This window comes from Miniopterus natalensis, chromosome 14 (genome assembly GCF_054644295.1).
Source record: "Miniopterus natalensis isolate mMinNat1 chromosome 14, mMinNat1.hap1, whole genome shotgun sequence".
In the NCBI taxonomy this organism is placed as follows: domain Eukaryota; kingdom Metazoa; phylum Chordata; class Mammalia; order Chiroptera; family Miniopteridae; genus Miniopterus; species Miniopterus natalensis.
The window spans coordinates 9631789-9658476 of NC_142094.1; the positions used below are offsets into that span (position 1 = coordinate 9631789).

General features: G+C 40.7%; 1 protein-coding gene and 1 pseudogene across 1 annotated transcript in view; one reads left to right on the forward strand and one right to left on the reverse strand.

The window, feature by feature from the left end:
* The window catches only part of ERCC6 (ERCC excision repair 6, chromatin remodeling factor), a 78487-nt gene that overhangs the window by 48356 nt on the left and 3443 nt on the right, over positions 1-26688 (reverse strand). Inside the window, exons 4-6 of the mRNA XM_016200860.2 lie at positions 24374-24488; positions 19417-20134; positions 995-1123 (exon numbers count right to left, since the gene is read on the reverse strand). Of these exons, the coding sequence (XP_016056346.2) occupies positions 995-1123; positions 19417-20134; positions 24374-24488 (962 nt within the window). The remainder of the gene's footprint in view (positions 1-994; positions 1124-19416; positions 20135-24373; positions 24489-26688) is intronic.
* LOC148091494 (microtubule-associated protein RP/EB family member 1 pseudogene) lies at positions 13359-15043 on the forward strand (annotated as a pseudogene).

Consider the following 26688-nt stretch of genomic DNA (forward strand, 5'->3'; position numbering starts at 1 on the left):
TTCTTTCCCACACTCCAAGAAAAATTAAAACTATAAATAAAAGCTCCTTAAGAGGAAATATAAAAAGCATGCTCTTTTTAAATAGACATCTTGCAAAAGTTTAAAGCATGGCTGACAGGTAAATCTATGAAGAACATTAAACATAACCATCTTAAAGAAAGAAGTTTGCGTCCTGCACCCAACTACCAACTGATGATGAGAAACAGCAAGAAGCTATTTAATGGTTTAACTTCCTATGTGCATCTAAGAAGCCTTCCTAAAGTACCTTGTTAAGCAAGTCCCAAGAGTGATGAGACTGAAAGTGTGCCTCAGTGTTCACATTCATCACGGGAGACTGGCCGGGCCTTGCAGGCTTTCGGCGAGTGTCTACCACACAGCATCCGGTTCTCTCTAACACTGGGGCCACTTGACATATGAAACATAGTCAGTTTCACACAGCAACTTAATCCTGAAGGTGTTTGCCTGTATCTTCCTTTTTGACATTAGAACATCTACATAAAATATTCAGATGCACATTTGGTCAGCTCGAAAGTATTATACCCTTAGGTACAATATAAGGCACTCAGAAAATAATCTAAACAGTTTTTTTATTCCACACAGGAGTAAAAAAACTCCCCAATATTGATTTTAATATACAACTCTTCTTAATTAATCTGATTTGAGAAACTGGAGGTTTGGTTCCTTAAAATTACTAAGAACAAAAAAATAACTCAATGTAAATGGCTTTTAAATGTGCTGCTTTTAGTCCGCTAAGACAGGTCTATACAGATCCATCAGTTTACAAACATACCCAGTGCGCACTTTACTCAATTTATTATCATCTAATTTTAATGAACAGCATGTGGCTAAAATTTCATTTGACAGTATCTGTATTTGCAATAAATTGCTGCAAGTACCTAAGGGCCCACAGGTAACTACTGTGTAATTCCTAAAATATTAATCTGCACACAACAGCTTGATGACAGATATAAAGGGAAGAACACATGGCACATACTTAAAAAGCTTTTTGAACAGAAAACCTGGCACTTTAAAACCTTCATCAAACTCGGCATCACTTTCCTCAGAATCATCTTCAAGCTTCGGATGTTTCTCTTTGTCCTGCAGTCGCAGTTTATTCCATCTCCTACCATGAAAAGAAAAATCATATTTCCATTATTTTGATTATAAGACAATTTAAAATAGATAGTTGTAGATAATGCACAGGAAAAAAACAGGCAAATTAGAATGATCTTTTATTACCCAAAGCACCAATATTCAAAAAAGAAAAATAAATTCTCTTTTTCTTCTTTCTCAATTCAATTCTTATTTGAATTATTGTAGCTGTGCTAGAAATATTTTTGTAAGGTCCCATTTCATTATCAAAACTACTTGCTCCTCTTGTGGCATATACCCTAAGGGGAAATTTCTCTGTTAGTTTCTAAGATATATGAGCTTAATTCTACAAAAGATTCAGTGAAAATTTCAACATGACTATCTCCAAAGTGGCAGTATAACAAAAAAGATTTTATTTATAATTACTATTTCTGTGCAAAAAATATACAAGTAATAGTATAAAACAGCACAATATCTTGAACATAAGGCAAATTTTTGGTCAAAAATTTTTGGTCATAAATTACTATATATCAGGTTCACATATTGATTACTTAATGGGGGGGCATCAACAATATAAAAAGACTGATAATTATACCACTAAGGAAAAAGTGATCACTAAATAAAATCTAAGTTATAAATTTAGTAACATGATGCTTTTTAAATATCAAATAAAATGAACATTTATATTTCAGAAGGGCAATGCCATAAAAGGGTATGCATAAAAGAACAAAATGTGTAAGAACTGGGAGTCTCAGCAACACACCAAGGTTGTTGGTTAGCCAGACTAATTCTGTGTTCATATAACAATAATGGAGACTGGTGGCACAAGTTAAAAAAAAAGTCAGTAGCCTCACATTCTATTCACTTCCAAAATAAATGAATGACTTTTTCCAGTATGCAAGTGACATTTTGAATTTCACAAAGTGGTGAACATAAATTAAAGCAATGATACAGATAAATGCCTTTGCAGTAAAAAGCTCACAGGAAGGGGATGAGAGCAGCAACATACACAAGAAGGCATTTATCTACCTGCACTCGTGCAGGAGCAGCAGCGAACACGTGAGGGCAGGTAAAGGAGAAAAGGGAAGGCTAACATCGCACACACGGCCAGTGGGGCAGTGGTGGGCTTTCCATTATCGATTAGCAAACAGCATGGAGGCCAAGCCAAGTAACAAGCAACCCCATCCAGGGAGCTACTAAAATACATCCTCTGATAAATTCTTGCCTTGAGGAAAATTTCGACTCTTCAAAGTAACAAAAGGAAGGGTCAGCTGAAGTTTAACTGTAACCAATAAAGAAGAACTAGCTGGTGATCTGAAGCTGCTTCTCAGGGTACTAAGAGAACCTAAAAGCAAGCACTCTTGGCAATTTCCAGAGAACAGCAAATGGAAGAGGCAGTATATGGTCAAGTCTAAGGGAACAGTTATTGTATAAGGTTTAACACGTGATATCTCTTTATGTAAAAAATTAATGACCTTTTTGCGCTTAACTTCTAAAGGCACTCTCTTCCTCTCTTTCACTTGTATTTTCCCTTCCTTAATAATAATTTCCATGTACTTGATGAAGAGTGATGCAGGGGCTATAACAGTCTCTGCTATTCTCCTGCGTTTCACACTACCTGAAACTTAGTTCCGTGCAATGGCATACAGCAGTGGTCCTCAAATAACCATCCTCCATTGTCCCCCTTTGCTCCCAGGGTAATTTGACAATGCCTGGAGACATGTTTGGTTGTCACAACTCCTGGAGGAGGGGAGATATACTACTAGAATTCTAACGGGCTGAGGCTAGGGATGCTGCTAAGCATCCTACAACATACAGGACAGTCCTCTACAACAAAATGTTATCTGGTTTCAAATGTCAATAGTGCGAAGGCTGAAAATCCCTGGCATACAGGTATCCTTTACTAGTGGAACTTAAATGTTCAGACATTCTCTTGACATACATATATGAATTCTTGCTGCTCACTACATGAAATTCAGCAAGCAAAAAAATTCAGATGAGATATTCTTCAGTATCCAACTCTTACTATCAGAGCTCAGAACCAAACATCTGCATAACAAAGGATACCTGTATTTAGCAAATTTGTGGGAAAAATCACAAAAACTATCACAGCCACTTAAAAAATACTTCATCTGCAAATATGCAAAAACAACTCTATAAGAAAAAAGAAAAACACCAGAAGTTACTGGTTTTAGAAATTTGGCACAACAGGTCATTAAATACTTGACATATAAGAGGATCACATGTTAAGCTTCACTGACAGGTGATCACCATTTCCTTAGACTCAACCAGTGGCTATTAAATTTCCCACCGCATCACTGTATCAACAACAGGGTTTCAGCTTCCTCCTTCCTTCTCCCTCCCTCCCTCCCTCCCTCCGTTTTAAAACACAGGCATCATGTCAGCACAGAGCACACAGCACTAGGAAACCACAGAAGCCACTACAGAAATGACTGCATCCCAGTGCCTTCCGCTTCACAAAGAAAGATGAAAAGAAACATACATTTATCCAGTTTGGCTAAAGAATGGCTGAAGGCGGTGGGGAAAATCATTATTGCCTACAAATATCTGTATCACTGTGAAGACAAATCACCCCAGTAGAATCGTATACACATTATTAAAGACAGAAAATACCAATTATGAAACCACATGCCCATGTGGCCCAGACTGAGAGATTCTTGTTGCACAAAGCAGCAATTCCTCGTGTGGCTTATAGCCAAAACAGACCTGCCCCTCTCACCGGTGCCCACTGATGCAGCGCAGCACCACGCGCAGGCTGACAAGGCGGACAAGGCACGCCGTGGAGGTGGAGGACGCCAGAGCCACCTGAACCCTGAGAGAAGCAGGCGCTTTTCTCATCCTCGATGCCATCGAGGCTCTCAGGCTCTTTTCAGTGTACGAAGCCTGCTTCTCGCAGCCTGGAGGGCTAAGGGATCTGTCTGGCCAGCAGATGTCGAGGGGATTCTGTGCTCTGAACAAACTGGGTTAGCCATGCAGTAAGCACAGGCCCGAACATCAAGTCCTGGGCGCGGGCAGCTAGAGCCACATCCTGACTGCCGCTTATTCGCTCCTTAACCCACAGCAAGTAAACTGACCTCTTGAGCAGCTAAGTTTCCTCAGCTGTGAGATGGGGAAAACAGCATCAGCCACACCCCTGGGTTTGGGGGAGGGTTAAATGAGTTAACACATGTAAGCACCTATCGGCATAAGCCTATAATAAAGTAAGTGCAAAATGAATTAAAAGACTGTTATATATAACGCCATCTATCTGTGCAAACCCTCCACAACCCTGAGGCAGGAGCTATTACTACACTTGCTTACAGAGAGAAAGGAAGGCAGTATGTAGCCCAATACAAGCGCATGCGATACTGAAAAGCACCATCAAGTTTGACGGAACTCCCTGAACAAGTTTTTTGAACTAAAACTAAACTGGTTTTTCAAATGGATGCTAAGTTATTACGAATAACATGATCACCAGGAATAAAGACAGCTAGCCATCAGAGGGTGCCTGCTGGAATACCTCAACTTAAAAATTCCGTAACAGACTTGTTACAGTGAACCACCATGAAGTATGTCCATCTTTTATAGAAGAAAAAATAGACACAGATTGGCTTAAAATTAGTTGATGGTGGAAAAAATAAGATCCAGGCCCAAGTAATAAGAAATCTTAAAAATTCGAAATGGCTCCAAAAATGTCTAAATTCTGTTATTTCAATAAGTAGGCTAGATAACTGACTTAAAAGTGGAAGGAGGCAGTAAGTAGTCCAACATTTACATTTCTGGAAAAGAAATAATTTTTTCCTGTTTCCTATTCTCTCATTTTAAAAAATCCACATGTGTACTAGTCACAGCTGCAGCCACATAAAACCAAGTGGGCATGGTGCTTCTGGCAGTGTCTCTAACTCCTCACACAACTACCACAGTCAGCCTGCTGCTGACTCCACTGGCAGCCACTTAGAAGAGACCTAGTAATAAACATAAACTTCAATTCCAATCAGATGCAAGCAGAGAAAACACTCCCTGGCTCCCCTACATTCATATAGGAATGAGAACCTGGCCCAGGCCTTGGGGCCTGGGGATGATACTACAATAATCTATCAGAAGCAACTCAGACCCAGGGCCACACTGCCAGCAACAACAGCAATGCGTAACCAGTTGAACTGCACCAGGAACAATACTTCCTCCTGTTGTAACCTACTGGATGCCTTGTCAACGAAACCCTAACAATACACTGGAGAGCTAGTTGCCACCATTTAGTTAATTTACTTCCAAAAGAGAATTTCCAGCATGTCAATGATGTTCAATACACACAAGCGGAAAAACACAGCAGGGTGGCATTATGTCACACCTTGTAGCCTCTTCTTGTCTGTGCATCTGCATTCCTGCACGGTCCCCAACCTCCCTCCCTCCAACACACATCCACACACTCTATGGACCCTCTAGACCTCTGCCCAAGCACCGCCTCCAGAAAGGAAGCCTTCCTGACCAGCCAGTTAGCCATCCTGTCCTTTCGGTGCCTTCCCAGCCCAATGGAACCATAGGCACACCTGGTGTGTCTACAAGAACACTCATCAGGTATTAGCATCTTCTGAAATCTGTATCTGTCTCTCCCTAAGACTGGGAGCCACTTGAGATTACAGACTGTCTTAGTCATTTTTACATCCCTAGAGACTAGTACTAATGCCCACCTCACCAGACACTCAATAAATGCTGAATGAATGAACGAGTGAATGAGGTTCAAAACTGGGTTAGGGAAAAGGAAAACATCAGGAACTAAGAGGCACAGCTTGAAAACGGTCCAAGTGGGTCACTCAGAAATGGGTTCAAGAAACTGCCAGTTCCATCTCATTTACCGACTCCCTCCCACTGCATTTCCTACTCCTGGCTGTATCCACTGGATGAACATGGGTAAGGTCCACTACAAAAAATCAGCCATGGCAAACAGCAACTGCAAAGACAAATTCTTAATTTAGAATTTTGTAACCAAAAAATGTTATATTGAATATAAAAAATATGTAAGACATTTTCAAGTCCTGAGTTGTTTTTTGGGTTTCCCAGTGGATTCACTTTGCAGCTGGGTTCTTTCTGCACACAGGGTGATGGGAAAAATCAGAAGCCCCAAGTTAGGATTCAAGTTTCCCTAGGACAGGTGGAAAAGGGGGCAAAAGATTAAACTTTTTAAGAAAAAAAATCTGTCTTCTGATAGAGGAAAAAAGATATTTAACTAGCCCTAAAGTATATTTACATTAGCAGAAAGGAAAGAATGTTTTTGATGTTCTCACCTTCGTCTTTTTCTTTAATCCACACATATACTAGTCACAGCTGCAAGCAAATAAAATGAGTGGGCATATTATTCACTGGAGGGGGCGGGTTCTAACTCCTACAGCCCCTCCGTCTCCAGTGGTGGCCACTAGAGAACCCAGTAAAAAGCAGATTTAAGACATCCAGTGAGAACAGGATGTAGACAGAGAGCTGCATTATAGATCTGTAACAGGTAAGGAGAGGTCTGAACTTTAGAAACATCATTTAACAATTGCTGCATTTGTCTCCCTGACCACAAAATGAGCAAATATTAGGTTCTTATAGAACTAAATGAGATTATATATGTATTATACCCTTTGGAAATGGTTTGGTGGGTTTTTTTACACAACATACATGTCAGATGCTTTTATAATTATTGTTAGATCATGCACAAAAAAGGTAAAATCGAGAAATTTTAGTTAACTGTAGGTTAAATGTGAGTAAACAGTAAACATCAAAACGTATACAGCAATCTTGGGCAGGCAGGAGGTAAGTGCAGCCCCCAGTCTAAAGGCCACCGTGCTACCCCATCCCTACTGCCAGCCAAGGTCGCGATCATTATAGTCCACCCTGGGCATGACCTCCTGCACAGCTAGGACAGCAAGAGTATGGAAATCAAGCCTTACATGGCAGAACAGAAGGATCTGGGACACTGGCCTTAGAACAGAGGGATATGTGAGGAACCAAAGTAATCTTGACCTAACCACAATTAGAACCAATGAAGTTTGAAGAATACTCCCTGGGCAGATGTCTAGCGCCCCCTAGTGTGTTTAAAAGAGATATAATTTTTTATTTTTCCCCTAACTACTAAAAACATACTTATATTTGTGTATCACTAAGTGGAGTCTTAATCATATTAATAAAAAGGTATGAAAGGTAAGAAAAGCCTAACATCAACAATACTAAGTTTATATATAACAGCTAATGATCTGGCTAAGCATATTAATACCAATTGTGAAACTGCCTTTTACCTCAGAAAGAAATCACTTTTTCATATATATCAGTATTTATTATGATTTGCATGGACCCCCTTACTGGCTTGATGGGATCTTTGTAGTAAATGTTTTACCTAGTGGGCATGTAAATGACACAAACTGCTAGTATTTATTGAGTGCCTGACACATGCCAAATATCTTGGGTATATTACTGTTTGTAATCCTTGCTCATAATGCCTTGACGAAGGTACTGCTATGATCCTATTTTATGGATGGGGAGACGCACAATCTCAGAGCTACGAGGTGAGGCTCAGGCATCCTGATTTCATGGCCTGCGATTTCTAACCTCTATGCCAAATAACACTTCTTAGGTAATGTGGGCTAGCTCTGGTCAAGTTGTTTTTTGAAATTATATGTATACACATACATACAAAATATATATATACATATATACACATATATCTTGTGTGTGTGTGTGTGTGTGTGTGTGTATATGAGAGAGAGAGAAACATCCATTTGTTGTTCACTTACTTATGCAGTCATTGGTTGATTATTGTAGTGCCCTGACTGGGGATCAAACCCGAAACCCTGGTGTGTTGGGATGATGCTCTAACCAACTGAACTACCCGGCCAGGGATACGTATATATGTATTTTTAACTTACAAATACTAAGCAATAACAATGGCTTATAATTACTGATGCTTGCTGTGTGCTGGGCACTATTTTAAGTAGTTTTCATGTACTAACTCATTCAACCCCTACCATCCTTTGAGGCAGATACTATCATTGATGTCTTTTTCACAGTTAAAGAAAGGTGGGCAGGAAGAGGTATAGTAGCCTGCCCCAGGTCACCAATGTGAAGATTCAAACCCAGATCATCGGGCTCCAGAGTCTGCACTCCTAATTCTTACATAACCTTGCCTCTCAAAAAGTATTTCTCAAAATCCCTAAAACCACCTCTTTTCTCCTAGTACCAGTCAAAGAGTCAATAATCACTTCTTTAATTGCTATACAATGAAAACAACTATACATGAGCAAACCAAATTCTAAAACTTCAATTCAAACTTGTCTCAAAAAATGTCAATGCTAAAGTTTAAGGAGGGGAAAGACGGCCTTCGTTGTTGTACATGATTTCTTGCCCTCTTTCCAAGGAGCAGTAAAATCAGCGTAGTTCTTGACTGCAGATAATATGGGGTGAACAAGTACGTAAGATACATTTAATACCACACAAACCAATATACTCAGCTGCCTATACCAACCCACAAAAAACACAAAATATACCTATTAACAGGAATTGTCAAATTACTAGTAACCTGACGTCATATATTAATAAAATGAACATGCCCTCTCTAAAACTTCAAGGAAGTCACATACTGAGCTGCTTGAAATTCAAATTTTACCTTACTGCTCTGTCTTCGCTCTTACATTTGCAAGGCCACCAAGCCCAGAGCAGTTCAGATCTACACTGACTGTGAGGAAGTCGCGCATCATACAGTTAAATCATTCTTAATACAGGGTGAAATTTCAATCTGAGGATCATTCTCCACTTATTGCAATATCCATGAAAGAAATTCTACAACAGAAGCACAATAAGTACAATTTGATTTTTAAAAATATATTCAAGGCACCAAGCTGGGTATTTAATATAGTTTGCATTTCTGCAGTGCACTAGGTTTTCTATTTCAGACAGCTAAGAATCCCTTACAGATTAGTCTAATTTGCTAAATTGAGATACTCGGTGTTTTACTTTTCTTATCTGCCTTTTTATGGTCTTTCTGGGTGGACTTAATTGGCACATCTAAGCAGATGAAATAGCCTCAGTTAGGAGTCCAGATCTCACAGAGTAAATTAAGACTGATGCAGACAATTATGCACTGAAGCTGAGAATAAGAGGTGTGTGCAGAGCACAAAGCAAAATTAGTCTTCATTTGTGTCTTAGCTTCGTCATTTAAAAGAAGTCAAGACACGCTCTAAGAAAATTCCTTAAGGCAGTAACTTCTGCTTCTCTTCAAAACACAGACTCTTAGAAGAAAACAAAAAAAGGACATAGTTTTATTTCTTGAGAAAGAAATTAAGTCCCAGCAACTGATTATATTTAGGTTTCTGGATCAAGTCTAGATTAAACTGTTCCTAAACTCAGATTTTGAGAACTCAAATAATTTTTTTTTAATTGGGATAAAATTAACAAGTAATTGACATATATAGCATTGTATTAGTTTCCAGCACACAACATAATGATTTGATATTTGTATATATTGCAAAGTAACCACCATAATCCATCACCATACATAGTTACAAATTGTGTTTCTTGAGATGAGACCATTTAAGATTTACTCTCTTAGCAACTTTCAAATATGTAATACAATGTTATTCACTATAGTCACCATACTGGTTTGTGTTTTTTAAAAAGAGGTACAAGCAAATCAAGCTCCACACGGTAATTTGGCCTTTGTCTAAGCTGAATTGTCATCCAAAGTAAACCAAGATCCAACTGAAGGACAACCAGGGGACAATCCCAGTACCAAGGAAGGCATCTCCATGAAGACAATAAAATGGAGACAGGGCACCTGGGAGAGTGGTTCTAGGGGAACAGCCTTCGGCAGCATTCAGGTGAGCAGCGGGAAAGCATGCAGTCTTCCTCGAGTGACAGAGAAAGCAAACGCTGAGGCCAGGCTCTTCTGAGTACACCCCACCTGACCAAGCTGACAGTTCACTTCCCCTGACCCACACCACCTTCAGACCCCAAATTACTTCAGCTTTTTGGGCTCAGGTTCCTATCTCCTAGGGGATGGTGAGGATCAAACCAATGAACCCACATAACATGAGGCACTGCAAAGTGGTAAATGTTCAATAATGTTAGCTATCGTTGTTCTCACACAACCTCCTCTCACCACAATGATGTCACCTTTGCTCAGGCTACTGAAGCCTCCCAATTTCCAAATCCAAAAGACTTTTTTTCAACAGATATCCTACTTAGCTTGACCCCTCTCAGCAACTGAAAATGCTAGGTCTTTCTTCCCCTTCTAGGATTATGTGTGTATACAGCCAAACCCTCTGAACCAGAATGCAGCTCACCCCTGGTCACAAAAGCCCTAGTGCTCAAGGGGGAGGACAATGAAGGTATTGTTTTCCCAAAACATTAAGCCTTGCAGAGTATTAGGAGATTTTCTGTAAGATTTACATAATTAATGGAGTCATCAGTCCTATTTAGCTCAAAGTTACTTAGTAAAATAAAGTAAAAAATAAGGCAAAAGAAAAAAAATCTTTAAGGTCAAAAAGGTCAGTCACATGAACAGACATCATGGCTATGGATTCATGTTACACCAGATCTTGAGGCAATGGGTTCAATTTCTGGTCTGGGTATATGCCTGGACTGTGGATTCGGTCCTCAGTTGGGGCGTGTATGAGAGGCAGCCGATCAATGTTTCTCTGGCACTGATGTTTCTCTATGTCTCTCTCCCTCTCTTACTCTCTCCCTTCCTCTCTCTCTAAAATCAGAACATATCCTCGGGTGAGAATAAAAAATCCCATCTGCACCCACACCACACTCAAGTCTAGACTTCCTAGCAATCTCCCCAAATCTCCATCCACTCTGCTTTTTTGGTTTGGTTATAGTCAGGGAGGTTGCCGCAGCTGTGTGCTGGTTCTTGGCCCCACCTTGTGGTCACATTTAGATATTACACATTCCACATAATTCCACAAGTGGAAGAAAACTGATATTTACACAAACCTGTCCTGGTTCCCAACCCCAGTTTTCTCTCTTAACAGTGAGATCATGGACAAGCTGGTCAACTTGAAAGGGACAAGAGAAAGTGTCTGTACTGACTACAATTACAACAACTGAAAGATATGCATACATCGAATCTAAGACTGCAATAAAATGTACAAAAACAACAAAAAAGAGGTGTAGGCTGTCAAAATGGCTGTCATCAATAAATCAACAAGTGCTGACGAGGGTGTGGAGAAAAGAGAACCTTCCTGCACTGTTGGTGGGCATGCAGATTGGTGCAGCCACTATGGAAAACTGTGGAGTTTCCTCAAAAAATTAAAACACTAATTCAAAAAAATATATGCACCCCTATGTTCATTGCAGCGTTATTTACGGTAGCTAAGACATGGAAACAGCCTGAGTGCCCATCAACAGAACAGTGGATAAAAAAGCTGTGGGACATTTACACAATGGAATACTCGTCGACCATAAATAAGAAGGAAATCATACCTTTTGTGACAGCATGGATGGAACTAGAGGGTATTATGCTTGGTGAAGTAAGTCAGAGAAAGACAAGTACCATATGATTTCCTTATATGTCGAATCTAAAGAACAAAATAAACAAACAAAACAGAAACAGACTCATAGATACAGAGAACAGACTGATGGTTGCCAGAGGGGAGGGTGATGGGTTTTAAAAAAAGGTGAGGGGATTAAGAAGTACAAATTGGCAGCTACAGAATAGCTGCACCACCTATGAAGAGTCTGTTTCTAAGCTCTACTGTTTCAGTGACTGGAGGGGGTGCAGGGAAAGGGAGTGGTGGTGGAGATTTACTCCAGCAGCAACACCAAGCTGACTTTGGGCTAGAGGAAAACATTACATTCTCAAACCCCAACATCCATTCCAACCGCCTCAAAGGTTTCCTAAATGGGAACATTAAGTGCCTATGACAATGAAGAATGCCCCCAGCCTCACCTCAGAATTCATGGGAACTTGGTCATAGTGCAAGTACAGGACCCGGGCTCCTCCTACCCCTGACCTGCTGCCTCAGGTGTTCAGGCTAAGCCCTGGAGATGCTCCTCAAGTGATTCTGCAGCACATGCCCCAATAGGAACCAGATGACTATTATGTATAGCACCTAATTGCATGAACTGCCCCAAAGTTCCTCTCCAAACCCACTCCTATGTAAACAAAATTTGCAGGGTACATGTAAGAGGATTTTAGACAAAACTGATGTACAAACAGAATCTGCGAAAAGCTACAGCCTCAGAAAGGAAAATATATAAATCGATTTACATACATCAATACTGGTTCCCAAACTTGACAGGGCATTAGAAGCACCTGGGAAGGCTTTTTAAAATTATTGCTGGTAGCTCCACACTAGACTTCTTGAATCCACACCTCCAACAGTGGGACTCCCAGGAGATTCTGCAGAGTCAGCCTGTGGACTAGGAGCCTTTGCTTCAGTCTATGCTCATTGCCTAGGAAACATGGGCTGTTGGTCAGCAAGTGAAACAATAAGGCCGGCAAATGGAAACAGAAGAGCTTCAGGGTATGGGTTTAAGTCAAATTATAAACACTAACTCTAGTCATGCTGGCAGAAGACAAATCTATTTGGAAGTGCACCCTCTCACTGAAGACGTAGCATGACCTATACCCCAAGTCTGACCCAAGCAGTGTTGACTGCTGCTGGAGAAAGAGGCAAGAGTTGGTGGCATTTGTTGTTTGTGTTGTATCTCAACATTGGCATATAGCTGCAATGAATGCTACTGCTTGCCTCCACTGTCCCCCTGCCAAGGTAGACATCACTAATGGACTCTGGCACTCTTTTCCAGGGCACCCACACATGGTCTCAGTATGACTCTGAAAAGACTACCACTGCCCGAGACGGGAGCTAGCTGCTGAGGTGAGGGCTTCTGCTCTCCCTGCCCTGAAGGAGACAGCTTAGAAACCAGGCCTCTGGGGATGATGGCCACCACACCACTATCTAAGGCAATCCAAACAAGACATCCAGTGAAATAATGTGCCTCCAAGCAAAGCAAGCATTTTCTTTTCCAATGATGCACCTGAAGTTTTGGGCAAACGTGGCAAGTGTTTCACCTGCATTCTAAGGTCCATATCAATGTATCTGAACTAGAAATCAGCCATCAGACAAGGCCCACAAAGCCTTCCCCAAGTACCCAGTCTGAATCCATTATTTTCCTCACACTGGTTAGGCCCTGTCTGTGTCCAGGTTCTCTAAAATACTGCAGGTTCTCTGCCAGAAACCTCAGCAGCCACTCCTAGAATGCAGACATGCATTCGTGCACTGAGAGCAAAGATGAAGCTGTGGCAGTGGACCTACCTCAACTGGGAACTGAGTCAACAGCAGAGGTGAGAGGCCCACTGAGCTTTGCTCACCTTGAGGAGAAAGTACACATATGGAGTCTGGTCTTGTAGGCCACCCTGGGCTGCCCTGGCTTTACGAACAGGACTAGATAAGTGACATGTAAGTGCACATCAGGGACGCATATCACTCAAACACTGAAAATGCGTTAATTCTACTAAGTCTTTATTCGGCTCCTGAAGCTCCCAGACCCAAGCTTTCCAAAGCAGCAATAAATTTTAAGAGCCAAACCTCACTTCTAAAAGCCATACCCTCATGGAAACTTTGGTACCACAAAATTAAAATTAAATAATAATGGATGTTTTTTAAGAACTGACAGAATATTTACTTCTAAGAAATGGCTCATCCATCCTGGTACATTATCAGAGATACAAAAATCAGGGAATACCCCCGAGGAGACAGCTTCTAAAAGCAATTTAGCAAAGCGAAGGAAGCAGGATAAAAGTGTGGGAAAGGCAAAAGACACAGGCAGCTTAAGAAATGGTTAAAAGGGCAAAGACTGATTTGAGGTCTTGGGTTAAATCAAAAAGTAGGATCATAAGTGCTATGATCCAGTCCCAGAAAGGGTTAAGCTATAGAGAAGGCTTGGTAGGAAATTCCCACTAAGCGTCAGCTGAAAGATGCCTAGTTAGGACTAACCTAGAGCTAATGAAAGACCTATGGCAGAAGTTGAAAGCATAAAGGCGATGAGATGTCTAGGAGTCACCCACTTTTACTTTTAAGAATTTAAAAGAGCATTATAATTAACATGGCTATAATACAGACTTAAGTTCAAAAAATGTGCCTAGACATTAGTATGTAATGGGGGTGGGGGTGCAAGTGAGGTCATCGAGCAGGGTCAGGTGGTTTGAACAAGACCAAGACGAACTACAACCAGGCACGGGCAGTGGACGAGGCTCTGCCAATCGAAGACGGCAGTGAACATAAACTCAGCGTCAGTCAGGAGCAATAACCTAAGTCAACGTGACTGCTGGCCTGGATCAATGCGTCAGTCTCTGCAGCTGAATCTGACAAAGATCAAACAGTTGTGCTCAGGGGCTGCTGCTGTCCATTTATGGACATGCTGTTCCCTGGCTCCACTGCCTTAAAGAAAGGGAAATTCCAAGCTACGTTAGGATATGAACACATCCAGAACTTCAAAATACAAGCAGGTTTTAAGAGGATGGGTGTTGACAAAATAATTCCTGTGGACAAATTAGTAAAAGGAGTTTCAGGACAATTCTGAATTCATTCAGTGGTTTAAGAAGTTTTTTGATACGAAGTATGATGAAAAAACTATGACCCTACAGCTGTCAGACAAGGTCAAGAAACTGCAGTGGCTCCCCCTTGTTGCCCCAGCTCTAGCAGTGCAGCCACACAGAAGCCCACTGCGAAACAGCGACCGCACCGCCTAGGCTGGCTGGGGCGAAGGATCCAGCGTGGGCAGCAGGGGGGAGGAAGCAGCCGAGCTGATGCCGGTCAGCGCACTGAGACTTACTGCCCAAGACTTGAGCAAAGAGCTGTTCAAACTCTGGGAAGCTAAGGAACGGTGGCTTGACCTGCCAGAACGAGGGCGAAACCACCCTGTACCACAGAGGACGGTGGACACTCTCTGTGCCACAGGCGACGGGGGCCCATAGGAGGAACAAGAAGAATGTTAACAGCATGGACCAGCAGAGCAACATCTGAACTCATTCCAAACCACGCACTTAACTGTAAAACACTTTTAGTATTCTGAGGAATCACTGATTTCATAAGAAAAAGTACCTCTTCTTAAAGTGCACTTTGCAGAAGTTTCATTCCTTTTCTAGTAAGTTTGGAGCTTTCACCTTGTAGCAGAGCAGTATTAACCCTCGGTGGTGCACCTAGGGAACAAAGAGGCTGACCATGGGCCCACCATACGGCTGCTGGTGACGCCTCGCTAGAAAAAGTGTTCTTAAGTGATATGCTGAGGTGCAGACCTCAGTAGAGAAATGTAAAGGCTGATTTGAATTTTAAGCTAATGTAAAATCTTGCAGAGAATGTTTTAATAAATAAATGCCTTAAGAGTATTTGTTTTGAAATGTGCTTCCATATTTCAAAACATAAAAGGTTAACCTGACAGGAGATTTTGTGTTTGACACTGTATCTGGGAAGAAAGCACCAGACCTTGGGAGCTGCTGTCAACAGGACTTGCAGGGCTGCTTGAATCTTCATAGTCCTAACCTTGGCCCAGAAGGAAAGTTCAAAAGGTTGCTCAGGAAAGCTATTGGGTGTCCTTGACCAACTGCATCTCTGCTAAGAAGCAAGAGGCATTGTTGCCTGAATAAAGGGTGTTTCAGCCCTGAGATGTTTTAGATGAACAGCTTGATTTTCACTGAGCATTTCTCTGATGATTTTTCCAATTATCCCTGAAATTTCTATTTATTGTGCTTTGTTTTTTCACTCTGGGACCTGAATAAGGGTTGCATCCCATTTTACTGTCTTTTAAGTTTACATTTAGCCCTAGCCAGTGTTGCTCAGTGGTTACAGACTTGGCCCATGCAATAAGGATTATGGGTTCTATTCCGTTCAAGGCCATGTACCTGGGTTGCAGGTTTGTTCCCCGGCCCCAGTTGAGGCACGTGCAGGAGGCAACCAATACGTCTCTCTCACATCAAAGTCTCTCTCTCTCCCACACTCCCTCCCTCCCTTCCACTCTCTCTAAAAATCAATGGAAAAAAAATATCCTTCAGTGAGGATTAACAACAAAAAATTTAACATGCTTCTCTTTTCTGCTCCCCTGCCCACAGGGGATTCCTCTTTGGTTCCTTAAAGTTTGCTGCTTAGAGTGGAAGTTCAACAGGCAGGTGATCAAGTTCTTCCTGCACCTCTGACAAAGGGAGTGAAGAGTGAAGACCATCGCCGCCTTGGGATCTGCAACGCTGGGTGTTTTGGCACCTGCTTCCACAGCCCTCCATTTTTACCAGAATACTTCGCCAGTGCACTAATCTCTTTGGAGATAAAATTCTTTAGTGTGTTACTAAATGTTAATTTTCTTTTGCAAAAATACAGCACCATGTCTGAATTATTAAAATATTCCATTCCTTAACACTCCCTCATTTGCTTTGCCCATAGCCTATTCAGTTTGTGATAGGCAGTTAAGACAGATATGAGCAGAGCAAGGACAATAGGCTAGGTTGTAATGTCACCAGGGCAGACAGCCCCAGACACCTAGCAATGGATACTTAGCATCGGGCAGAACAGGGAGAGCAAGTATTGGAAATTAGTATTGTTAATCAGGACCTCGCCCTAAGGCACTCTTTCCTTCCCTAGATTGTCTCTGGTCATGTGGGTCAGAAGGAGCCATAGCCCACACCCCAGAGCAGCTCTTTGAGCCAAGCTCAAAACTTTCAGATATACTTTTGCTTTGCTTGCTGAATAAAGCATCTCTCATGAGTTTGAGTCTTGGCTCTGAATTCTTTTCCTAGCCAGAACTCAAGTACCAAAGTCTACTTTCACAGTCGTTTACAAGTTCATTTGGGAGAATTCTGAAATATGTGTGTCACCCACTACTGAGATTGTTCAGCCCCTGGTGCATTTGTATTGATTTGTTTCTGGTGGTAGCTTGTCCTAAAATGTATGTAGAAAGCAGGTATTTCACAATAAACGGTTGTGTAGTGCAAACCCTGTGTGGAATTCAGAAGAAAGTCCAGTGATTAACAATGCCAAAAGTGCAAGTAATTAGCCACTGTTCAAATAACAGTGGTGCTATTTCTCTTTTGTGGCCTTTGACTTTTGTTGTCCTAAAATTCCATTTTATTGGGAACCCAGTTTCTACCTGGTCTTGAATGACAGGGTCTTTTCCTTTGTTAAGCAGTTTCTAATTAAATTCTGTATTAAAAAAAAAAAAAGTTCCTAGCCTGGGTACATATTCCTAAATTCTAAGCATTAAGAAAACCTCATTTTCTATGTTGTAAACTACATGGAGCTTTATTCAGATCACCCATCATTAAACCAGGGCTAAGCTAAGAAACCCTAGCCTTTTTCCACTCAAGGGAATGCCATTACAATTTCAACCTGTCCATAAAGATCAACAACTAGAAGTAACAAAATACAGAGTGACTGGCAGTTCTAAAATGTTCTCAATATGCTTTCTCAAGCCTGAGCATTTTATTTTAACATCCCCCAATCCAAAGAGTACCAGAGGAGATTAGTACAAACATTTCAATTTGGATATCTGCAGTTTAACAGCCTTAATAACTATAGCTACAAAGTTTTTAAGAGCTATAGTATTTTGGTGGCAATTAGAGTTATTGATATTTTTGAAATTCAGTTGAGGTTTTACTGTAACTTTAGCAAAAAAATTGACTTATGATACGGCTTTAGAAAAAAACTGGTTTACAATCGAAACATTATGAAGAAAAAACTTAGAATTTAAACTAAACCCATATTTAAACTTCAATCAAAACAAATTGTTCTTGATCAAAATACTGATATAATTAAAATATACTTAATATTGACCCAATTTAATGGGAAGAATATATTGTTCCGTTTAATCAATATACTGAGATTAACTTTTATTAATTCTCCACAATAGTTAAAAAAAAGACTGTTCAACAGTATTGGGCAATATCCCCCCCAAAATTTCAGATATTAAATATGCAAAATAACTCTTAAAGTTGCAATGAGAAATAACAAATTTAAGCGACTCCTCCTCAACTATGTATTACTACTACAGTGTGGGTGTAACAGCTCTAGACAACTGGATTTAGGTCATAGGTCCTCAAATTATTTGTGAAAAGAACTATGTTGCATAGCCTTTTAAAAGGTTAGGGAATGTAGATGGCAGTCTGGATGTGGGCCACCAGCAGTTCTAAGTAACATAATTAAAAATATCTGGTCAATCTTCCTTCAAAAAATATCATAAACAACCTGTTGAGGATTAGGAAACAAGCCATCCTGGGAGCAAATATTTAAAAAGCAATCTATTAAAGGGATTGCTCCATTCTGTGAGTTTCTTGGTGCTCTCAGTAAGCTACAGTGTGAGCCTGGTGAGACTGGAGACACGGCAGTGTTGTGCTCAGAGACACGGTGGAGAAACTTGCAGCATACACTGTTAGCTCAGAGAAAGTGTGTGGCAACACGGAATCCTGACGTTACAAGGAATACGTTCACCTTCCCTCTTATCTTGTAACTTACTTGCATCATATACTAACAAAGTCATGAAAATAAAAGCCAAAGTCAGTCTTTAGCATTAAAAAAAAGAACAGTGAACAGGAAAGGTATGCTGTGTATACGAAGTACATTTCTGGCATGACAGTGGTTTATAATTCTGTAAATAAATAACTACTTTTTCAAGATAAGGAGGGAGGGTTTAAGAAACCAAGCTTATTCTTTCACATGTTAAAGCTTAAATTTCAGCTCTTATTTGAAGTAAAGTCCTCTTAAATTACTTCCCTGCTTCAAAAGAAAAAACAAACCATCCAGCAAACCCCACATAAGTCAACCTTTTCCTTCTCCTGACCCTTGTCTCTGGGCAACCACTCCTGATGCAAAGCAGGGATGGGGAAAGTCCGGCCTACAAAATCATCTGGTCTGGCCTGCTAAAGCAACCACAGGCAGGACTCAAAATTCAATAATCTAGCAGCTTTTTCATAACTAATTTTTAAGTTGATAATTTTGTATGGGCTTCGAATGATGTTATAAATATCCAAATGGCCCTTGAAAGAAAAACGGTTCCCCACCCAGGCACACAGCTCGTGCTTCAGACCTCCGCATTTCTTCTTGCCCAAGCCCTTCTCCTAGGCTTTTATTCTTAGACTTGCCCCCAAATCTGAGTGAAGACCCAGAAGCAGAAGCATTTGGGTCAGCTCCCAATGAGGACTCAGGGGCTCTGATAGTTTGAGCAGGCTAAGGCTGCAGGAAGTCCAACCTTTGGATAACGGGGGTCTAATATATTATATGCGATCTAGACCTCTTATTTATTAATAAACCTGCTGCCTAAGATAAAGCAAGCAGTACAACCTGTTTATAATCATCTCCGCAGACTGACCTTAGCCGCTGTTTATAATAATCTTCATCTCCGTCATCTCGGCATCTCACTACTTTCCGACTTCCTCCTCCTTCAGCAGCTTCAGCTTCTTCCCCAAAACTTGGGGAAAAGTCATCACCAATCTCCTGCACTGTGACTTTCTTCTGCCCTTTTCGGCGCCTGGGCACAGGCCCCAGTTCAGAGTCGGTGCCTTCTGCAGACAGGTCCAGCCCCGCCGCCTCCCGCTCCTCCTCCTCAGTGGGTAAGTACTCGGACTCTTCACCCTCAGAGTCCCCCTCTGCCTTTGGCCTCACTTCAGACTCCAAGCGTTTCTTGCCCCTCGGCAATCCCACTTTCCCCTGGAACTGGAGAGCCCTCTTCTGGAGTTTCCTGATGTGCTTTTTCAAGCGCTTGTCTGTTTTTGAGAGAACTCTGCTTCTCTTGTTTGGTTTGTTTTCACTGAGTGTTGGGCTTAGCTCAGACGTGACCAAGGCTGGAGTCTTCCTAGCTGCCCTTTTATTACAAGCTTGCTTCTTCCTTTCAAAAGACAGTTTTGCTTGATCTGCCAAATACTTTTCAAAGCCTGATGCTTCATTGAGCATTAGCTTCCTAGGCTTTTTCTCCTGTTTCTGAGGGATCCGGGTACCAAAAGGTGTCATCTGGCCAGTGCGGATGAGCTCTTCCCAAGCAGCCTCCTGACCAGGCATGAGCATGCTGCCGAGGCAGGACGGCCCCGCTTCTGAAAGAGGGACAACAATGCATCGGGCACGAGCGTAAAACTTTCCAAGAGTACAAGGGATAGATTCACCTACTCAATAAATAATAGGTGCCTACAAATAACTCATATTAAAAAAACATATCATTAATGTACTAAAGCATATTATCTATGAATAGAGTAAAATTTATTATAGCATTCATCATTCCACCTTCAGTATACTCCTGTTCAAAGAGGTGATTTCTCAGTAACTTTTTCCAAAATATGGCATTACAAATATACTCTCATGCATCCAAAGACAGACCTAGTCATATGTAACATAAAGACAGACAAATTTAGCTATGTTTCCTTATTAAAGAGTAACCCAGGAGGAAGCAATCTCCCAAGTTTCCATGTCATTGCCAATACCAGCCTTCAGGTGGACTTAAATTCAAGAGTCAGTAAAACTGAAGACAGACATCTAAAGAATCAGCATGCACCTAAATAGGTAAAACATAACTGTTAGATCTGCACTGCCCAATATGAGAGTCACCATGTGGCTATTTAAGTTGAAAATTCAGTTCCTCGGTTGCACCTGCCATATTTCAAGTGCTCAATAGCACAGTAACACAGACAGGCACGTCCATCACTGGAGAGCACTGTGCTAGGTGTGAGAAGTTAACTGGCTGAAGGGATAGACTAAAATTGGCAGCTGTGCCATAATAATAGAGAGTAACCTAGAAATCATCCTTCTCTCATTTGTTGAAATTAATAATCTCTGGCAAGATTACTTTAGCTATTGCCAAAATACCAAAAGAAGTAAGGCTTAACAGGAAGAAATTCATATTCTAAACTCTACATTTCTTGTAGGCCAATAATACCACCACCAGTTTCTCACTGAACTTGAACTTAAAAAAATTTACAAAGTGCACAAATCCTAAGTGTACAGCTCAATGAATTTTCAGAAAAAGCATACCCATACACCAGTATCCAGATCAAGAAACAGAAATCACTAGCACCCCAGATGTGCCCTTCTTGGCACCTCCAAGCCTCTATCCACCCCCTCAAGATAAAGACCTGACTATCAACAGTAAAGACAAGTTGTACCTGACTTGGAACCTTATGGAAATGGAAATGTTCATACTATTGTCTGGCTTCTTTTCCTCATTACACTTGTAGGATTCACACTTGCTGAACACAGTTGCAGTTTGTTGATTCTCACTGCTGTTAGTATTCAATTATATAATTATACTACAATCTTCCCATTCCATAATTAATGAACATTTGGGTAGTTTCCAGTTTGGGCTGCTAGGAATAATGCTGCTCTGAATATTCTGGTACACATCCTATGGTAATATATGTTTACAGTTTTGGGGGCACGTTAAGCTTTAACAGGCACTGCCAAACAGTTTTCCAAAACGGTCCTATCAATTTTAAGTTTCTCCAACGTTTGAGTTTCAATTGGTCCACATTCCTGCCATTCTGTTTTACCTATTGTTAGGCATGTGGCTGTATACTTTATGGTATAATTTTTATTTCCCTGATGATTAATGAACTATGGCACCTTTTCATAGATGTACTGATATTTTAGATAGCCTCTTTTGAAGAAAATGTTCAAGTCTTGAGCCCATTTTTCTTAAAGGTAGTCTGCCTTTTTTAAAAAGATTTCTAGTCCTCCATGCATTCTGGATTCAAGTCTTCTGACTGATTCATGTATTGGCAATATCTTCTCCCACTCTGCTGCTTTTCATTCTCTTAATGCTATCTTTTGACATACAGAAGTTCTTAGTTATAATACAGTTCATTTATCAGAACTTCCCCATTTTTGTGTCTCACTAAGTCTTTGCCTCAAGGTCATAAAAACTGTTTCCCTGTATTATACTGTAAAAGCTTTGTTTTACCAATCACATTTAGATCTACAAGCCATTTAGAATTTATTTTTGTATATGTGGATTAACTCAGCACACTTACTGAAAACATGACTATTCTCCACAGAACTGCATTACCACATCTGTCATAAATCAAGTGACTATAAATGGGTGGGTCTGTTCTGTGCCATTGGTCTGTTTCTCTGTCCTTGTGCCACTACTGCAGTGACTTAATTACTATAGCTGGATAAAAAGGTGTTGATATTTTGTTCTTCTTTAAGATTGCCTTAACTAATTCTTGGCCAATGAATTTTTATATAAATTTTAGAGTCAGTTTGTTAATGCCTTATCCTACACTTTCCACTCTACAACCTCTTCCTCAAAAGCCCTGGGAAATTTATATTGGCGTTGCACTGAAACTATAGATGGACAGAACTGACATTACAATATCACATCTTTGATCCATTACCATGGTGTGTCTCCCCATTTATTTAAGTCTTCTTTTTCAATTACATTTTCTAGTTTTTAATGTAGAAAGCATTGCAAGAAACTATATTTTTTGTTAAGATTTATTTCTAGGTATTTGATTTTTATAATTGGCATCTTTATTAAATTTTATTTATTGTTTTTGCTGGAATATAAAAATATGACTGATTTTTATATATCAGTCCTATATTCAATGATATTGCTAAATTCCCATATTAATTCCAATAGATTGTCCACTGATTCTTTTGGATTTTCTATATAAACAATCATGTGTTGTATGATTAATGATAATTTTTTTCTTCATTTCAATCCTTACGCTTTTTCTTTTTTTCCATTACTACACTGTCCAGTATAATGTTTTAACAGAAAAAGAAGCAGTGAGTACTTCATCTCATCCAGATAAGAGCAAAGCCTACTTCCAGGAAAGGATTCATCATCAGATAGTCCTCACAACTGCCTCTGAAATGGATCACTATGTGGAGAACAGGGGAAAGAAACCTCAGGGAAGCATGTGAGCAGAAAATGAAGCTCTACCATACTTATGCCTATCTCCTAAGTTCAAAACAGGCTTGGAAAGGTTCAGGAACACAGTCAAGGTCTATGCCTAGGCAATGCAGAGCTGGGTCACACAAAGCCTGGGCTCCTATACACTGTTTTACTGCCTCTCCAAATCGGGCACAGGGCACCAAGGACCAAGAAAGGGCAGAGGAGGGAGAACAATAAGAGAGACCAGGAGTCTGAAGTGCTGGCTGGGCCCCCAATGGAGAGATATAATAGGAACCAAGAGCTCACAAAAAAGGCAAGGCCATAGGTCTACAAATTTGTAAGATACTAGAACCAAAGTGCCCACAAAAGCCATGGGGAGTGGATGAGATTATTTGGGTAAAGATCCAACAAGAGGGCTCAGTAAAAAATCCTGAGAACAATTAACGTTTAAGATAAGGCCAGAAAAGCTAGCCAAAAATAACTAAATGGGAACGGTCAGAGGGCAGAAAGGAAAATCAGGAGAAAGCAACCCCGGGAGCCCCAAGAGTATCAGTTGCTGATACAGGCCAGTGGAGCAGGGTGAAAAGAGGCTTTTGGATTTGGGGAAGTACCTATTAATCCTGGGCAACGTTTTACCAAAGAAGCAATAGGAGGTGAAAGATAGTAGCAAGTTTTAGGCAGCCAGACAAGAACAAAAATTTGTTCCCAATGAGAAATATGGCACCCAAGCAGCATGAGCTTTAAAAGTACATCTCTCAAATATTTTTTCTATTGCCTCAATTAATTCTTCATAATTCTCTTGTCTTATTGAATGAAGTTCTGGAGCTAACAGAAAATATTTACTTGAAGAGCTTAAATGGTAAGAAGCCTTAATCTTAATTTCAAGTAGTAAATGAATGAACAGCTACCAATAATTTCTAAACACATAATTCACACACACTGACTTATAGGGGTATTTCGTTTCAGAGCTTATGCATTTTCTCAAAAGGTTTCCCAAAAGACGCCCATCCAAGGCAGTGATATAAACAAAATCATGGCCATGAAGGTATCTTTTCTTAAACAACAGAACGGATGTTTGAAAAACCTGTCAAATATGTCTCAAAAAGATATGCGAAAGCATTTCTAAGAAATGCTGATTGATGACGCTGGGCTTCCAAAATGTAACTGATTCAAGATGTTAGTTGTCTTTATAAACTTAACTATACAAGAATGTTAAGATTTCTAATTTATTAAACATAATACTAAATGTGGACCAGCAACCAACAGTAGACTGAGTTAAAATTTTACTTTCACTCTCTAACTTTGGTTCTGCAGGTGTAGAGAATAAAGTTTTCCTAAATCAGTTTTGACACTAAGGCAAAGAAATATATTTTCAGAAAACCTAGGCCAGGACTCACTACCAGCCTCAAGCATCAATTCCAGAACGGAGTCAGTATCCCAGTACCTTCACCTGTGTCCTCCTCTGGATTGGCATCATCTATTTCAGCTTTTACCTCCACTCCTCCCAAGAGGGCCTGTAGACGCTTCTGTTTTGCTGTGATCTTCTTTAGCTGTTGTTCCTTAAATGGTAAATAGTGAACACAGAAAACACCAATGCAGTGATTGATTGTTAAGTACAAAAGATAGCATTATAAAATTTAAAAATTTTAATCAAGAGCAAAATAAAACTAAAACAGAAAATCCATGTATTACTATTACTATAGAGAACCTTATTTGAGCAACTGCCATTTTTCAAGCAGGAAGTAGGCCTCGAAGCATTTCCATCAGGCAGGCATCCCTGTCCCCACCCGCTCTCCCGACACAACTTTCTAAGTGCCGAGTACTGATATCCACATGTACTGACTCTCTGCTGATTTGAGAGGTGGCATTGCTCTATACTTGGTTCCCCCATTACAACTGGGTAAACCACTACCCTTCTCGGTGTTTCAGACCTTAATAGCCAATGGGCTATGAGGTCAATAGGCTGTAAGGATAAGAAACATAAACATGAATGTCCAAAAGTTGAAAAAGTGAGCACCCTTTAATAACCCACCATATTTATGATTGTCCTTTACAGTATTCTACCCAATAACAAAACTTGAAAAGGAAAATATATTTTGCCATACCCTTTTTACCCCACTCACCCTGTTCCTCTTTGTCTTGTCACCCTCTACATCACCAAAGTTCAGATATGAGAACATTCCTGTGGCTCCCCAATTAACTAGGCTGGTGGTACCTGGTTCTTCTCAAGGTCAAGAATATTTAAATACCAAATATGAATGTGGGGCAAGGGGAAATCCTAAAGATAAAGGCCATGTTAGAATGACTTGTAATTTTTCTCTTGCAGTTGTTCTCAGCAAAATCTTATTTAAAACAGCCTTTCTCTCTGAATAGTCTACCTCTAATCATGAAAGAGCCACTAAAGAAAAACAGGAATAGCCTGGCTGGGTGTGGCTCAGCGGTTAAGCATCGACCTAGGATCCAGGCGATCAGGGTTCGATTCCCAGTCAGGGCACATGCCCGGGTTGCAGGCTGCAGCCAATCAATGACTCTTATCATCGATGTTTCTATCTCTCTCTCCCCCTCTTCTTTCCTCTCTCTGAAATCAATAAAGATATATTTTTAAAAAGAAAAACAGGAATATATAACTGAGTTGGACTACCTAAACAGCCTAAAATTTGACCCTCTCTTCCTCTTGAAACTCCAGTCCACCAGGAGTCCAAGGTCAGAGAGGGCCTCTGCACATTAATGCACATGCTCTCACAAGAGGCCAGACGCTCCCTTTCTGATTTGAGAAGGCCAATAGCTGCCTCAAGCCAAGCTATGACTTTTGGGCTGCTATTCTGTAGGCGAGAGAAGGTGGGGTAGTGAAGACAATGGACTGGTGAGTGGAAAGCAAAAGGAGGAACTGAGTCTATACACCCCCCACTAGCAGAGTTTCAATAAAAGATGCACAGGCTCTACTCACTGCAATGAATCAACTGCAAGCACAAGGATATCCATTGGCTATTTCGGATGGCAGAAATAAAATGATCAAAACTGGTCACTCCTATCTTCTGCAATGCATTTCCATAAAGTGTATATAAATCCTAAAAAGTGTTTCGAATCTCATGAAAACAATGTCATAAGTAACAGTCCCCATCCTTAAGCCCTACAACTCTAAATGCAAGCGCAGTGGGGCTGGGTGACGGCTGTAACACCTGAGGCCAGCCTCTCAGAATGGTGAGCATATGTGAGGATGATGGCTACAGTGCACGCAGGAGCGAAGCAGGGGAAAAAAGAAAGTCCACACAAGACAAGGAGACGGTGCAGAGGCCGCACACCAAACAGGAGCCCAAGCTGGGTGACAGAAAGTGGTGAGGTAAGGGGGCCTGTGAAAGCACATGAGTGAGGAGGCATGCAAAGCCACAAAAAAAAGCTTCCTCAAATATGTCTGTATGTATGTGTGAGTATGTCTGTGTGTAGTTTTCTTTTCTTTTTTTTTTAAATATATCTTTATTGATTTCAGAGAGAGGAAGGGAGAGGGGGAGAGAGAGATAGAAACATCAATGATGAGAGAGTCATCATTGACGGGCTTCCTCCTGCATGCCCCCGACTGGGAATCAAACTGCGATCTCCTGGATCCCAGGTAGATGCTCAACCGCTGAGCCACGCCCAGCCGGGCTGTCTGCATGTATTTTTAAAAATACTCTTTAACAGAGGATATTAAAGGGAAACAGCTGAAAAATTAAATATACAAAATAACTCAAAATTTCCTATTACAAATATTTGCTTCACATC